Here is a 17,511-nt window from a genome sequence, read left to right as displayed (position 1 = left end):
TCTGTGAAGGCAGCATTGCAGAAGTAAGCTTGTGGCACGGAATGGTATTGCCACCCTTACTTCTGCACTGCTGCTGGCAGGGTGCTGCCTTCACATCTGGGCATCTGGCCAACAGCTGCTACACTCCAGTCACTCGGTTCTAAAGGTAGTACAAAAGTAAGGGTGGTGTACTGCGATCCCCTCTAAAATAACATTGTGACCCCCAACCCAGAACTCCCTTTTGGGTCAGGACCCGCAATTGAAGAAATGCTCATCTCCCCCATGAAATCTGTGCTGCATAGGATAGAAGCACACAAAAGACCAGCTTTTTCAAGGGGAGAACAGATTTTACAGTCTGTGATGCATTTTTTATGGCTGTGCATTTGGTAGGGCCATATTTATAGCAGATGCAGTTACTGGTAGACAGACAGAGGCTGATGATCTGTAGTAGGGAATCAAATGGTCTGGCCAGGCAGTAAAACAAATGTTTCCTTTCTTCTTTGAGTGGTCCCCGTGGGTGCTCCACAAGAGGTGTCGGGCTCGCCCGGTGCTGCAGATCGGAATTCTTCTAGCAGTTTCTATTGGATCGTGCATGCGCCGATGCGCGCCGCTCCCTTGCGTGCCCCCGGCCATGTGTGCAATCCGGTCCCTGCCAGTTCCTTCTCAACCGCCATCGGCTGCAGATGGAATCTGCTCCGGCTAAAGCCAGAGACAGATAAGATAGTTGTTTTTTGCGTGTAGTTCGTTTGTTTTGTCACTATTTGAAAAAAAAAAGAAGAGAAAGAAGAGAATATTAGACAGCAGAGAGAAGAGGAACAAAGGAGAGAGGGGTGGGCAAGAAGGCTGTTAAGCCGTCCGCTGCCCTGAAGGCCATGAATGTTATTTTGGGTTAGAAAGCACTGATTAGTGGCTAAGTACCCTATTAACAGTAAAGACTCACTGCGGTGGCTTCTTTGGGGTTTAAGGAGTGTGAGTCATGCTGCGAGGCTATGCTGGCCTCTGATGGGCATAGTGAATGCATTTGCTGCCTGGGAGAGTCGAACGTTACCCAGAAGTGTTCCCACTGCGCTAAGCTTACAGCCAGGGCCAGGAAGGACAGAGAGATGAGGCTCAAAATGATTTTGTTTGATAAGGCTCCCCAGCCTGAACCGCCGGAGAAGTCTCACGCAGAAGGGCCCTCTGGGTCGCATAAAAGGAAGGCAGCCTCTTTGACCCCCTCTGTGCAGAAGAGGAGGAAACTCTCTCCGGCTCGATCCTTGCCGGCGGGCCCAGCGGGCAGGACGAGCGGAACGCAGAGCCCCCAGCCGTGAGCTCATGAAAGCGGCAGCACAGCAGCGCACGTGGCAGAGGCCGAGCCTCCGATTACACAACAGGTGGCACGGAAGGCGCCGCGAGTGCCAGCACGGCAAGTGCCGGAATCGGCAGCACCGACGCATGCAGCACCGGCTTCCGCGGTGCCGATGGCGCAGGGGCACCCGGCACGGAGCCTATCGGTGCCGGAGGAAGCTACCCGCGCAGCACCGCCGCTGACGGTGCCGAGATCCCCGGCACGGGAGGGGGCGGCGCCCACCCCACAGGGGAGGGGCAAGGCAAAAGCAAAAACTCGACATCTTAGTCCATCTCCAGGCAGGGCCACGCTGCCCTTATCACCCAGTCCCCCCCCGCCCCCCGAGATACACACGCTGCACTGCCGGGCTGTAACTCCACCGGCTTATCTCGGGCCTCCCTCTCCATTCCTCCAACCAATTTCGCCGTGGCTCGGGCCACCTTCACAATTTTTGGTCATGGATCCCCTTGAGTACTATCACAAACCAGCTTCACCACTATCTATGTCGTCACGGAGGTCCCGCTCTCCCAGACATCATGGGTACACTCCCCGATCATGGTCCAGGTCTCCATCACCGGGCCCTTGCCCATGCTGCTATGGTCGTCCTCATCATGCTGAACACAGACACCACAGGTCTAGATCCAGGGGCAGGTCCTCTCCTACTACTCGTCAATACTCCCATGTACAATCTCGCTCTGGGATGGGAACACAGTTGTCCCAGGGGGAATTAGGTCCAGAATCCCGAGACTTCCCTTCACAGTCCTCCAGGGAGCAAGTATATCACCGAACTCGGGAACCAGAGGATTTGGGGGAGGTTTACCCCAGCGATTCCTCCTCATCCTCCCCAGAGGAGGCCATGGCCCCTGGGGATGTCTCCCTTCCGGATGACCTTAAACAATTCCAGGAGCTGTTCAAAAGAGTAGCTTTCACGCAGGACATTCAAATAGCAGAGGTGCAGGAGAAGCACCATAAACTCCTGAAAAATTTGAGACCCCCGGCTTCATCTAAAATCGCTATCCCGCTGGACGAAGCCATTATGGAGTCAGCCACTAACATATGGCAGACTCCGGCCTCTATTCCGCCTACGAACAAGAGAGCAGATAAGAAGTACTTCGTCCCAGCAAAGGGCATGGAGTTCCTCTTTAGTCACCCGCAATCCAATTCTTTGGTGGTCGAATCGTCCCAGCACAGGTCGAAGATGTCTCAGTACAAACTGGGGGGGTCGGATAAAGATGCTAAGAAGCTAGAGCTGTTTGGCAGGAAGGTCTATTCCTCCTCTACCCTATTATTGAGAATGGCAAATTACGCGGCACATCTATCAAACCATAACTTTGACAATTACTCTAGACTCACTCCCCTCATGGATTCCCTCCCAGAGGACAAGAAGCCAGTGTTAAAGGCGATTTGTCCAAGAGGGCTATGCGGCGTCGCGGACGGGAGTCCAGATTGCCCTGGACGTGGCGGACGCAGCAGCACGTTCAACAGCCGCAGCAGTGGTAATGTGTAGGGAATCCTGGCTCCAGACGTCTGGTATCCCCAGAGACCTACAGGAGAAGATCGTGGATCTTCCCTTTGATAAGCAAAAGCTGTTTGCGGACTCATCCGACTCGGTCCTCCACTCCAGCAAAGACTCGAGGGCCACACTTAGGACCTTGGGTATTTATACTCCCCCATACAAGAAAAAGAAATTTTATCCTTAGCAAAGATGCTATGCTTACCAACCACAACGCGCTCAGTATTAGCGAGGCTACGACCATGGGCACCATCAACAGCAGCAGCAGTACAGAGCTCCCAGGCAACATTCTCAACAAAGCCGTACACCCTCGGGACAGGCCCAGAGACAGCAAGTTTGACGGGTATATCGGGGGCTACACTATCAATACCATCGCTCAATGCCATTTTCATCTCATGTTCCATCATCGCCTCAAACCGTTCCACTCCCAATGGCAAAAGATCACCACAGACAAATGGGTGCTAGAAGTTATAGCCACGGGTTACACAATCCCTTTCCAGTCACTTCCACCAACAAAGCCTCCTGCCCGGCCTCATCTCAGGGACGCTGCCCACGAGGCGAGGCTGAAGCAGGAGGTAGATCACCTCATGTTCATAGGGGCGGTGGAAAGAGTGCCAGAACAATTCCAAGGGAAAGGTTTTTATTCACACTACTTCCTAACAGAGAAGAAAACAGGAGGCTGGAGGCCGATTTTGGATCTACGGGGCCTCAACCATTACTTGCGCAAGCAACGCTTTCAGATGATCACAGTTGCCTCCATACTTATGGCACTGGACGATGGAGACTGGTTTGCAGCCCTCGACTTACAAGATGCTTACTTTCATATAACAATCCACCTGGCACACAGGCACTTCCTCCGCTTCATGGTCGGCGGGGAACATTTCCAGTACAGGGTTCTTCCGTTCGGCCTACCCTCGGCACCCAGAGTCTTTACCAAAATCCTGGCAGTGGTATCAGCCTACCTGCACAGACAGGGGGTGTTTATTTTCCCATATCTGGACGACTGTCTACTGAAAGGGGCCTCAAAGGCAGAGGTCCTACGCATGATACGCGTCACCGCGAACACGTTTACTTTGCTGGGCCTAGTTATCAACCTCGCAAAGTCAAAGACCGAACCCATGCAAGATGTAGAGTTCATAGGGGCATGCATAAACTCTATCACAGCAAGAGTATACTTGCCCGATGCCCGCTTCCGCACCATCAACTCCCTGGTGCAAGTCATGACGTACAGCCCCCACGGTGCCAGTCCTAACGTGTCTGCAACTGTTGGGGCACATGGCAGCAGCAACATTTGTGGTACAGAATGCCAGGTTACACATGCGAAGCCTGCAGCATTGGCTGGCGAGTGTTTACAAACCGGCATCCCACACTGTCCACAGGGTAGTGTCGCCCACGACGGAGGTGCGCAGATCCCTAGCGTGGTGGGAAAATCCTGAGAATCTGCTAGTGGGGGTGCCTTTCCACCAACCACAAATTTCTATTTTTCTTACTACCGACGCCTCCCACATAGGATGGGGAGCGCACATTGGCAGCAAGGTGATGCAAGGGCTATGGTCCCCTGTGGAACAGATACTGCACATAAACATACTGGAGCTCAGAGCAGTGTTCAACACGTGCAGACATTTTCGAGAATACCTGCATGGCAAAGTAGTCGGGATCAATATCGACAATACCTCCACTATGTTCTACATCAATCGAAAAGGAGGGGCATGATCCCGTGCGTTATGTGCAGAAGCAGTCCGATTGTGGAACTGGTGCATCGCCAACAACATAACGTTGAAAGCCTCGTACTTGCCGGGCACCCACAGCGTGAAGGCAGATCAGCTGAGCAGGCACTTCGCACTCATGCACGAATGGCAGATCTGCTCCGACCTGCTACGGCGCATATTTCGTACATGGGGGTTTCCCCAAGTCGATTTGTTTGCCACCCAGTACAACAAGAAGTGTCCTCAGTACTGCTCCAGAGCAGGAATAGGGCGGGGGTCCCTGGGGGACGCATCCAGAATTTCATGGAAGGGCCCTCTACTCTACGTGTTTCCCCCCACAACGCTTATCCACAAGGTTCTGCAGAAAGCCAGAAGGGAGACAGCTCGCATGATACTCATAGTTCCAACTTGGGACTGGCAACAATGGTTTCCCTTGCTTCTACGCATGTCGGATCGTCCACCACTCCCCCTACCGGTGGTGCCGGACTTACTGACGCAGGCTCAGGGGTCCATAGTCCACCCGCACCCTCACGGACTGCGCCTACAAGCATGGTTAATCCATGGCTCAGCGCCTTAGAGAGCACGTGTACGGAGGGAGTACAACAAGTCTTGGAGTGTAGCCGAAGGACCTCCACCAGGAGGACTTATGAACAGAAATGGACTCGATTTACAGCCTGGTGTTCCGCCAAACAGTTAGCTCCCCTTGACAGTCCTATAACCATAATACTAGAATACCTATTGGACCTCAAATGAGACGGGCTTTCTCTATCCTCTCTAAAGGTCCACCTCGCTGCTATATCAGCTTTTCAGCATACAGAGGAAGGGCCCACTGTATTCGCCCACCCTATCGTTACAAGGTTCTTGAAGGGGCTGGTAAACCTGTACCCCCCTCAAAAACCGCTTCCACCGTCGTGGAGTTTGGACTTGGTGCTCAGCACGCTATCGGGACCACCCTTCGAACCATTAGCCATGGTACCCCTCCGACTCCTTACGATGAAAACAACCTTCCTCCTTGCGATTACGTCAGCCCGCAGGGTGAGCGAGCTCGCGGCAGTGATGGCAACGCCGCCCTGCACAGTATTCTCAAAGGAGGCGGTAACCTTACGGTTACACCCAGCCTTCGCTCCAAAAGTTTCCTCGGAGTTCCATCTTAACGAACCAATAGTTTTACCTGAAGCCTCACAGCTCCAGCGAGGAGGCCCGCCTACATCTCCTAGATGTGAGAAGGGCGTTGGCCTTTTACATAGATAGAACTAAGTCCTTCCAGAAAACGGACGGGCTTCTGGTGTCTCTCGCTCCCAGGTCAAAAGGGGAAGGCCTCTCTTCACAGAGAATTTCAAAGCACATTGGCTGTGTCTACACGTGCCCCAAACTTCGAAATGGCCATGCAAATGGCCATTTCGAAGTTTACTGATGAAGCGCTGACATGCATATTCAGCGCTTCATTAGCATGCGGGCGGCAGCGGCGCTTCGAAATTGACGAGCCTTGCCGCCGCGCGGCGCGGCCAGACGGGGCTCCTTTTCGAAAGGACGCCACCTACTTCGAAGTCCCCTTATTCCCATGAGCTCACGGGAATAAGGGGACTTCGAAGTAGGTGGCGTGCTTTCGAAAAGGAGCCCCGTCTGGATGCGCCGCGCGGCGGCAAGGCTCGTCAATTTCGAAGCGCCGCTGCCGCCCGCATGCTAATGAAGCGCTGAATATGCATGTCAGCGCTTCATTAGTAAACTTCGAAATGGCCATTTGCATGGCCATTTCGAAGTTTGGGGCACATGTAGACGTAGCCATTGTGTCCTGTATAAAAATGTGCTATGAGCTTCGAAAGACCCCTTTGCTGGCCCCGCCTAGGGCTCACTCCACCAGGGCGGTGGCAGCGTCAACAGCCTTCTTCAAGGGCATCGTGTTAAAAGACATCTGTAGAGCGGCGACCTGGTCATCCTACGATACCTTCACCAAGCATTATGCCCTGCATCAGGTATTCGATGAGGATACCCGTCTGTCAACAGCAGTCCTCTCGGGGGCAAGCTGCACATGAATCGATTACCCACCTCCTTACTTGGGTTACTGCTGGGTAGTCACCTATTGTGGAGCACCCACAGGGGCCACTCGAAGAAGAAAGAGAAGTTACTCACCTGTAGTAACGATGGTTCTTCGAGATGTGTCCCCGTGCGTGCTCCACCATCCGCCCATCCTCCCCGCTTTAGATCTCTGTCTGGTGTTTTTCAGGAGCATCCGAGGCGCTTGGTCAAGGAACTGGCGGGGAACGGATCGCGCACATGGCCGGGGGCGCGCAAGGGAGCAGTGCACATCGGTGCATCTGCGATCCAATAGAAACTGCTAGAAGAATTCCGATCTGCGGTGCCGGGCAAGCCCGACACCTATTGTGGAGCACCCATGGGGACACATCTCGAAGAACCATCGTTACTACAGGTGAGTAACTTCTCTTTCAGTGTTGAGGATTTTTTCTCCCCACTCAGTTTGGCCCAAAAAGTTTTACACAAGCAGCCTAATATAAGGCAGTATAATTACAGCAAAACAAAACTGAGTAAATGTTTAACATTTGTAAGGCCCCAGCAGGTATGTAATGTAGTGTGTCTGTGAGAGAGATGTTATCTAGCGACCCAAAAATGGCACTTGCAGTTCACAACCCAGCTCCAATATTAAATTGCTCTGTTGCCTTGGGAGTCTTAATTATAATATTTTCTACTTTACAAAGACTGTTGGGGAGTCTAGTGTTTGAGATATGGGCTTGAAAAGCAGGCTGGGACAGGATGTAGGATATTTTTGAAATTACACATTGTGTAAGAATTTCTGCAGAAACCCATTATTCAATTAAATTAATGTAATTCTATTTGGATGGTATTTCTTCACAAAGCGTAGTCAATTTGTGGAAGTGAATGCCCAAAAGTTCAGTGTATCAGACCATACACTGAATTCTTAAAGACCCTTGATAGTTTTAGAACCATTAATAACACTGTAAACTGTGGGACATTGATATCCAGGTTGCATGCTTTAGGGGGGTAAACTAATCAACATTGTATAGTTCTAAAGCTTCCCAGGCCAGAAAAGAAAAGATCTTGAAAATGAAGGGCAGGAATGAATAAATGGCCCATAAACAAAAGCAAGGATTAACATTTTTAAAGCTTTTGAAAGAAACTTTATATTCACATTTAGGGATTATTTTAGAAGCAGAATGAAAATTAATTATTCAATGCATTCTTTTATTTAAAAATAATTTCTTAGAGTCATTGTTTAAATTACAAGAGACATTTTCAGATTGTATGTGGTTTTAAAAGATCCTGATATTTGAGATGACTTCGGAGCGTATCTTCCAGCTTCCAGCTAAAGGACCACTTAAGATACGTTAATAGCCCGGTACCATTCATATCTCGGTATTCTCTGATGCTTTGTGTTCCAACTTATATCTTAACATACATGGAGTGATCTAAAAGATAAATAATCTGATCTTTTCTTTACGTTCGGCTGTCTTGGAGGCAACTATTTGTTCATTAACTTGTGTATCTCTTGTATGATACTTTTTATATCTATTCTATTTCTGGAAGCTTCAAGTACCACATCATTGAAAGGAAATATAAGGACAAAACCACCTACTCGAGGGAAGGGCTTTTTGTCTTTAGCAGAGACAAAATATGGAGGAATAGTTAATTTGTAGTTACATAATTCAGTGGTAGGTAACCAATGAGTCACTTGGACAGACATATGTGGGGGATGTCTTGCTCCTGGCAGCTGTCTGCTTTTCGATGCAGCTTTTGATTGTGATGATAGTTTTGGCTTATTCATCCTTTCCCGGAGCTGTGAGGTTACTGTTTTCCTTGGTTGTATGCTGACTGTTTTCCCCATCGGTATGGCCTCCTTCTTAAATGAACCTCCTGAAATCTCCAAGAGAGAGTGTACTTCAGTGGCAGTACATTCACTCTCTTGCCTAGAAGCAAGAAAATCAGGAGAGTCATCTGTTGCATTTTCACCCTGCGTAGTCAAGGGGATATGTGCTCTATTGGCATAGGAATATTTAGTGCTGGCCCCTTTGTTTTCTCTGAAGGTGTCAGTTTGCTTATAATTTAGCAATTCAATGATATCATGGAGAAGTCTCTTTTTCACTCTTGTGTCGATGGAACAGTGTAGGTGCAAAGCTGGGCTGTAGTTTACCTCTAAAAGCCATGGTTTGAATTTTTCGTCTATCAGAATGTCGAACCCAAAGAGCTCAAAGCAATTGGAAGTTAGGGGAACGGAAGGGGTTATAGCAAGCAGAGTCAGCATTACAATGTTGTTTATTTTCCGCCACAGAAGCAGGTCATCCACCTCGTGGCTGCGTAGGTAAGAACGGAATTTACTGAACGTCCATTTGCAGCCCCGGCCGATCCCTTCTTTATTTTTTTTGTATGAGGCACCAAATTTATTGATGCTCGTATTTGTCAGGTGGGCATAGACATTGTCCAGAGAACCAAGGTCAAACTTCTCAGTGGCAAACCTCACCAGGCCTTCTTCGTAAGTGTAAATGGTAAGGGGGCAAAAACTAGTGACACAGACGTAGAGACGAAGATCCCATTTGTACCCAGAAATAAGCAAAGGGTTACTAATGTATTTCTGCACGATGACCATGCAATCATATACAAAGTCTTTAAGGTCCTGGAAAATGAGTATCCCCCTTCCACGAGATAGATCCACAGGCTTACAAATCCAGTAGCTTGGTTTTCTGCCTGGTGCTTGTCTCTCCTTGGTGTATTCAGCTATAAACTGGACATAGTCATTAGGCATGATGAATGCCACTGGACTAAACTCGTAAAGAGATGGTCCATAAATTCCCTTCATGCGTTTCAGGTGCCTTGCCAGATAGTCTTTCCTTGTGATCCTGGATGTTTCTGGATAATGATTGAGCCTCTGCCATGGTTTAATGCTGCGGTGGTCAGTCATACGGAAAGGGGAGTTCTGCCAATGCAGATTCCAGTCTGCTTCATCATGCTCTTGTTCATCAAATTCACTCCAACCACGTTCCAGTAATACCTCACGGACTGCTTTAGGAACACTGTCATGGAGCCGGAAGACCAGAGGCTTCAGGGTATCTTCTGCATCATGGTCAGATGCCATTGTGTGAACCTTATTTTCTGAAAAAGAATTATCAGGAGGAAAATAAATCACTAAATGATTGTCATGGACAGAGCTGAAATTGATGCTCCCAAAGCCTCTCTCTCCCATGGTTTCTTCTGCTACGAAGTGCAAATTGCAAACAAAAACTGTAATGGGATGTGTTAGTTACCGCTGAAAAAGCAATCGTATTAACCTCATGTGCAAGGTTCTTGGTTTCAGAAAACTTCAAGACACCATTAAACATTGCCATCTGTATAAAATTGAATGTCCATATACAGGTTGCACCTCCCTTATCTGGCACACTCAGGACCTGACAGGTCCCAAACAAGAGAATTTTCCAGATGAAGGGATGTCCAGGGCTTCTGCCCCCCGACAGCCCTGCCTAGTGGGGCTGCTGTGGTCCCAGCCCAGGCTCTCAGGGGCTTCCAGAGGGCTCCAGCCAGCCCTGTGCCAGAGGGCTCAGGCCCTCACACTGCAGTGGGGCAGGAGGCACCTCCACCTACCAGCGCCTGTGCTGCTGAGGGGCAGACTGGGGCTCCACTCCCAGCCCCAGTGTGGCTTCTGCACTGGCCCAGTACTTTCTCATCCTAGAACGTTGGAAAGAGTACCGGATTTGAGAGTTGCAACCTGTATTTTCTTTTGCTTTACTTATTTGTGGGGGCCAGTCTTAGCAGTAGTTGGCTTGTGCCATAGACTGATGCTTTTATAATTCACAGATATTTTGTTTCATGTGGTTGCTCTTCAGCCCAATGATCATAACTAATCCTATTAGATTTTGTCTACACCACTAATTTGGAACACATAATTCCCAACAGTTGTAGTGTAGAGAAGGATCAGACATTTTACCATGTAATTTAACCCTTCTCTGAGAAAAAACCCAGTATTGACAAGATCTTAGCATTTGATCCAAAACTCAGTGAAGTCAATTGAATGACTCTATTGGCGTCAATGAGCTTTGGATTTGAGCCTAAAGTCCTGGTATCACTGGACCTGTCTACCTAGTGCTTTCCTGTTACCAACTTTTCCTTCCTTCCTGAAGAGCTTCATACACTCTTCCTTACCCATTTCCCTCCTGCAGATGAGACAATTTGCCAAAACTATGGTATGTAAATAATCTGTTTTAGGAATCAGAATAAACTCTGAATTATGTGCACTATTTCAGAGTACCCACTGCAGATGTAGCTGATGGTACCCACCAGCTCCATTGAGTTGGAAATACATTTTAATTCTTCTTGTTTCTTGGGGAAATTAACAGCTTTAATACAGAACTATAACTTTTAAATAAGACAACTCCTTCCCACCTTCTGACCACACATTCACATACCAATTAATTCTAAATATAATGAAAGCGGATATAACTTGAAGGCAATGTTACCCCTGATGTCTGTGGAGGAGGCAACATTTCAGTGGGTCTCTACCTTAGATGGTATTGCTGCTTCTGTGGCAGTGCTCTGCCTTTCCCCAAAGCCTGCAGAAGCTCCTCTGTGTCTAGAAAGGACTCAAGACTTCAGTTAGTGGAAAAGCAGTTCTACAAATCGTTGTATCTGCCATTGAAATCCGTGCTCTTAAGAACTTACCTGTTGTACCACTCCACCCTCTGAAATCCTTCTGGATGGGACCTCCAGGCATGGAATTTAAATTGTATCTTTGGAATGTAACAACATTAGAAAATAAATGAAGAAAGCAATTTTCCTGATCTCATCTGTTAATGTCCGCACAGTTTTGACATTTTTCAGGTATGCACATCAGTTATACGGGTGGTCAATTCTCCCATCAACCAGTTTTCAGACTGACATCTTGGCATATTTTTTAAGACTGAGAATTTTTCCTCTTGGGGTTTTAAACTCCCAACTTTTGAAACAATCTCCAGAATGTAAATTCCATGTATTCTAAATCTCCATAGAAACCTAGAATGTGTGTCACACCTCACAGCATTCCTTTCCTTCACTTCCCATGATGGAACGTTTATGGGAAATAGTCAAAACTGAAAATGTTCACAGAAAGTGGTTGGTTTGACAAATTTCCTGTTTTGAAATATTCTTTTGGGAAAAAAAAACCCTAAATGAATGAAAAGTTACATTATTCAATTGAAAAGAAAAGGCACAGTTGAAATGAAGTGTTTCTACTGACCTGATCTGAAATCATTTTCAGTTCACCAAAATTTTCAAAGTTTTGTCCCAATTCAGGATGGGGAAAAAATATAAAACCTCAAAAATCCTTGCAGGATGGAAAAACCATTTCCTACCCTACTGCAATAGTCAGTGACATTTTTGTCAAATGTACGTGTGGATTATCTGAGCATTGTGCTTTTGACAGCTGCTACTATCATCTCAGCACAGTGAGAATCTTTCTTTGTGCACTATATCCTTTGTCTACATTAGAGAATTTCACTGTTGCAACGTAGAACAGGTGTGTATGGTCAGGTGCTTTCTGCAATGGTGCTTGAGTCATAAGCCATGTGTCACAGGATGAGTAAGGTCTTTTGGGAGAACTTGGATTTGACTTTCTGTGCAGACCATAGAATTGGAGCCAGGTTGAAAGGCAGGTTCTGCTATTCTGGCAAGGGAGAAATCTGAGAGGCAGATCATCTAGCTGGGGGAGATCTGGGGACAGCAGTAGCAGCAGTGGTATGCCCTGGTGTGACCAGGCATCTGAACTGAGACTGGAGGATTGGGTCCCTTGGCAGGAAACTGTGATCAAAACAGGCAGGTTTCAGCAAAGGAGTGATGGGAAGAGGCAAAGGAGAAGGGCCTAACCAGAGACAGACAACATAGGGCGTGGCATAGGGAAGCAGCACAGTTGGTGTTTGAGTCAGATAACTTCCTTACAAGAGGGCCCATGGGCTAGGAGCCTGCATAGAGGGGAGGCCTGGGTTCCCTTATACCACCCCCTGCAGGTGGCAGGAATGCATCTGAGTACAAGTGGGAGGGACTGGAAAGAAGTGAAGGTGAAGAACAGTGTGATCCCTATTGAAAGAGGGAAGGAGAATCAAGCTGCGTCTACACGTGCACGCTACTTCGAAGTAGCGGCAGTAACTTCGAAATAGCGCCCGTCACGTCTACACGTGTTGGGCGCTATTTCGAAGTTGAAATCGACGTTAGGCGGCGAGACGTCGAAGTCGCTAACCCCATGAGGGGATGGGAATAGCGCCCTACTTCGACGTTCAACATCGAAGTAGGGACGTGTAGACGATCCGCATCCCGCAACATCGAAATAGCGGGGTCCTCCATGGCGGCCATCAGCTGGGGGGTTGAGAGATACTCTCTCTCCAGCCCTTGCGGGGCTCTGTGGTCACCGTGGGCAGCAGCCCTTAGCCCAGGGCTTCTGGCTGCTGCTGCTGCAGCTGGGGGTCCGTGCTGCATATACAGGGTCTGCAACTAGTTGTTGGCTCTGTGTATCTTGCACTGTTTAATGAAAGTGTGTCTGGGAGGGGCCCTTTAAGGGAGCGACTTGCTGTTGAGTCCGCCCCGTGACCCTGTCTTTAGCTGTGCCTGGCTCCCTTATTTCGATGTGTGCTACTTTGGCGTGTAGACGTTCCCTCGCTGTGCCTATTTCGATGTTGGGCTGAGCAACGTCGAAGTTGAACATCGACGTTGCCAGCCCTGGAGGACGTGTAGACGTTATTCATCGAAATAGCCTATTTCGATGTCGCAACATCGAAATAAGCTATTTCGAAGTTGGGTGCACGTGTAGACGTAGCCTCACTGTCCAGCAGGACCAGAGACTATTGAGGACCCATGAACTAGGGATCTATTTCTTCATTTCATGATTTCTAATACCTTGGTCAACACTATCTATAGTAAAACCAAATAGTTAATAAATGAATAAATAAATAATGTTTCTATTATTTTGCAGCTGAATTTATAACTTCCTTCTTGCTTATCTTTTCAGCCAGGCCCAGGTTTGGAGGAAGGCCATTCCTCTCTGAGCACAACAAGGTGATCCAGGAATTCCTCCTCTCCCACATGTAAGGCAAAGCCCCTGTAGATGGAATTGAGGGAACAGTGTATGGGAACTAAGGTACTCAAGAGATGTAAGTGGATTTATTTGGGTATGGGAAAATAACTCACCACTGGCTGTTTTCCAGTTTTTTTTTTTTGTGTGCCACCCCTAGCCATGGGATTGGCTGGGATACGGGGTGGAGGGGTAGGGAGCTGGCAGAATATTGGCTCCTTTTTTTTTCACAAAAAAAAAAAACTGCTGTTTTTTATTCTCTGTAAGGTCGCAGAAATGTGCTGAATGCCACTGAGGCAGAATACGCACTGGCACTGCAGCCACAGTGAGGTAAGTATTGTTATTGCTTTGCCTCCGTCTTCATCCTTGAAGATTCACTCTCTCTTATACGGGCTCCATTGTAGATACCTGTTAATCATCACTTTAAATCATCACTTTCACAGAAACAGAGAAATGTTCACACTGCAAGTTTTCTAGGCTCTGCCTCAGATCCCCGGAAAAGAAATTCTAAAGCCCAAATAACATTTAACTGAATTCACCCAGGTTGACATCTCTGAGTCATAGTTTAAATGTTGCTGTTAGTTGTGCAATTGTGTTATGCACTAATCATCAATGCTATTAGCAACCTTTCATTGAAAGGCACTGTATTGTATGACTACTGAGCACAGTAAAGACTGCCACCAATGAGTCTGAACTAAAATGTTGTACATTGCTCATTATTGGTTGCTCAGAATACCTAAACAATAAACCTGTTGACAGTGGTTTCCTCAGGTCAGGGTAGCTGTGTCAATGGAAAACCTTTCTTAATGTTTACACTCAGGGGGAAGTTGACTAAAAAGACAAGTACTTTGTAAGCCTAGACATAAATATCAACACAAACGTCCTTGGAAACTGGTTCCTACTGTATATGGAGTACAAAAATAATAACATTATTTCAGATCGAAGGAGCACATTTTAAATACAATTAAAGGGAAACTGTCATCAAGTGATCATCTAAATGTGTGAACATAAATTTGATTACATTTTCTCTATAAAAGTTTGAATAACCATATAAAGGTCCTTTCATTCAGTTGAACTCTCTTGAGTTGCTTGTACAGTTTTCTTTTTCAAATTATGTGAACACAGTTTTAAGCTCTACTTACTTGCAATCATTATTGTGCAGTGCACTTGTAGTAATTTCTGTTAAAAGTTAACAACTGTCTGCATTGCTCACAAAATGGTATCTGACAGGCTAATGTATTTCCTTCTATTTTAAATAAAAATACTTGTGCTGGAGTATCTCAGTAACAAATAACCGTTACTTGATGATATCCTGATGGTATTGTTGAAATAACAACAGTAACTATCTGATTATGTAATGTGACACACTGTATACCACAAGCTCTTGAATTTGACCCTGTTATTCCTTATTGGTTCCTCTAACTTGTGTTGGACTAAAGCATAGCTTCCAAGAAGACATTTAAGCTAGATCAGATAACTGATTTTCTTTGAACAAAAGAGTTTTTGTGACATCAAATCTAGCAATAGCTGCGTTATGTTGGAATTAATATTGAAAAAGCCATTGTATAATGAATAAATGATGTATCAAACAGGTGTGTATTAGTCAGTTGGCACCTTGTACTTATTTAAAATGGTATTATTGAGGATATTAGAGACAAAAAAAAAACTAACAAACAAAAACCCCTCCATCTTCTTATTCCTCCAGTTGAAATGCAGTTGAAGTAAGCATCTCATGAATCTCTGTGAATCTGGTATGAAACTAACCTTTCACCCCTGCTGTATGTCCTCCAGATCTTAGCCCATCATCAGCTGGTCATGGAATCATTTTCCCTGGATGTTTTTTTTTCCTACATAAAGTCTCTTTTTCCTGAGAGAGGCTGTGGAGTAGAAACTGCTTAACATGCGTGCGCATACCCACACACACACAACCGTATTCATCAATTTTAAATGTCCACGTACCTCTGGTACATTAACACTCCTGGATAGGTGCATTCTCTGTATGGTAATTGTCTGAATCAATCATGCAGTTTGGCTGGGACACTCCAGGCTGTTTGTGGCGAATCACCAAATATCAACATGCACTTGGATTTTCCAACAGAAACATAAGGAAACCCCTTCTTTGTGCTCACAAATGCCAAAATGGGATTTGCAGGCTGCCTCATTCACCAGCTACAATTGCCTGATTGGTTTTTCTTGCCTGGATGTCTCCAAGGGCAGGCCAAGTGGGCTGAAGTATTATTGCCTAGCAACACGAAGTAGCAATCCTGTATACAAAGGCAAGGAATGACAGCATCATGGAAATGGAATGCTTTATTGAGTCCTTTCAACTTATGGCTCTAGCCCCTAAGTTCCTCTCTCCCCTGTAAGCTCCAAAGCCAGTCAGCCTTGCTGTCAAAACTGCCACAGGAGGCAATGAAAGGCTTGGCTTAATAATTTCAAACTTCAGTTTATGCTGCTTTTATTTCATTCTCCATGGTGGTTTCATGTGGCACTGCAGTGGGTTTTGTTTTGAATATGTGGTAGGACTCTTCCTGCAGGGACAGTCACTGGGGCTGCCTCTACACTAGAAAGTTTTGTTGACAAAACTCATTGAACATCCACATTACAAATGTGTTCTGTTGGCAGTAAATCGACAGAACGCAGCACTTTTCTCGACAGTGTTCTGCCATTCCCCAGGAGGCAGAATGCCTCTGTCAGCAGACAGGGCTTCAAGGTCACCAGGCAGCCATGTTTGCTGTGCTTCCACTTGGCTGTTCTGTCATGAGAGCAGCCAGGCAGTCTGGCCACCCTCTGTCAACAGAGTGGATCGCATTTTCGAACTGCTTTGCTGTCTGGCCATGATCTGCTGATGAAATTTTTGTTGGAAGATATCTTCCGACAGTAGCTTCTGTCAACAGATTGCTGTACTGTAGACAGCCTGGATGTGCATAAGCAAGTGCTGATATTCAGATGAGTTTAGAAAGTCAGTGGTTAAAGTAGGATGCACCATCTTCTGGATCCCTCCCCCCACACCCCCTCCCATCCTGCTGCATGGGCCAGGGCTTTTGTCTGGTGCCCCCAAATCAAGCTTTTATATCAGCTGAACCCAACTGGGAAACCTGGTTCACAATGTGTGAGATCAGGTCCTGGGGGAGAAAAACTGATCACTTCCCCCATCCCCAACGTCGAGGCTCTGCTTCCTTCCCCACACTAATTCAATTCTAGTCCTTCACTCCTCCCCTCCATGTCTCCTCAGCTATGGGCTCAAAGGCGACAGCTGCTCTGCAGCTATTTTGAAATAACACAACCACACACAAAATGCATTTCAAAATAGCACATAGCTATTTTGAAATAGCATTTCTGGATCCATAGTGCCATTTCAAAATAGTGCCACTGGAGCCCATTATGGCTTATTTCAAAATAGCGCTATTCTGTGTCTTCATAGCACCTACTTTGAAATATCAGTTTTGAAATAGGTGTTATTCCTCTCACTTTAAGGGTTACCAATTTTGAAATAATGCACCTGCTATTTCAAAATTATTTTGAAGTAGAGGGTGCGTAGTGTAGGCGATAGCTCAGTTATTTTGAAATAATTGGGTAGTGTAGCCATAGCCAAAGTGGCCTGGGAATGCAGCATCTGCCAGGAGGTGCTGAGCACCTTGCAAAACTGTGTAGTATCTGACAAGATATAAAGATCTATCAGGTGCACTATTTAGCAGAAGTACACTTTTAGCCTATTTGCTGTCCAGGTGACTCATGGTTATCCTTCTATCACCTGCAGTTTGTGCATATTGGGTTTGCTCAGCATACGCTCCGAATGGGCATTCATTAACCTCCTGCAGGTGGAGGCAGAGGCCTACTGGGTTCAGCACAGGTGTTGATGGTGATTGGTCATCAGCCAAGCATAAGGTGATAGGAAGGGTGATTCCAACTCAGCCCTTTGTCCGAT

The 17,511-nt window shown here is 46.8% G+C and overlaps 1 protein-coding gene across 2 annotated transcripts; it reads right to left on the bottom strand.

Annotated features, from left to right (window-relative positions):
- Positions 1–376: 376 nt before the first annotated feature.
- TTLL2 (tubulin tyrosine ligase like 2) lies at positions 377–15,646 on the bottom strand. 2 transcript variants are annotated; one of them, XR_012644777.1, is made up of 2 exons: positions 15,543–15,592; positions 377–736 (listed from the first exon to the last, which is right to left on the bottom strand). XR_012644777.1 is itself a non-coding variant. In XM_074988677.1 (2 exons), exon 2 carries the CDS (start codon positions 9,627–9,629, stop codon positions 8,022–8,024), a length of 1,608 nt encoding a protein of 535 aa, XP_074844778.1. In that variant the 5' UTR covers positions 9,630–9,646; positions 15,543–15,646; the 3' UTR covers positions 7,937–8,021. The 2 variants fall into 2 exon arrangements, 1 of the variants encoding a protein (XP_074844778.1); XM_074988677.1 differs by lacking the exon at positions 377–736 and adding an exon at positions 7,937–9,646 and having other exon boundaries at positions 15,543–15,646.
- Positions 15,647–17,511: the final 1,865 nt, after the last annotated feature.

The sequence above is a fragment of the Carettochelys insculpta genome, chromosome 3 (genome assembly GCF_033958435.1).
Source record: "Carettochelys insculpta isolate YL-2023 chromosome 3, ASM3395843v1, whole genome shotgun sequence".
Lineage (NCBI taxonomy): Eukaryota > Metazoa > Chordata > Testudines > Carettochelyidae > Carettochelys > Carettochelys insculpta.
This window is presented reverse-complemented; position numbering and strand designations above follow the sequence as displayed.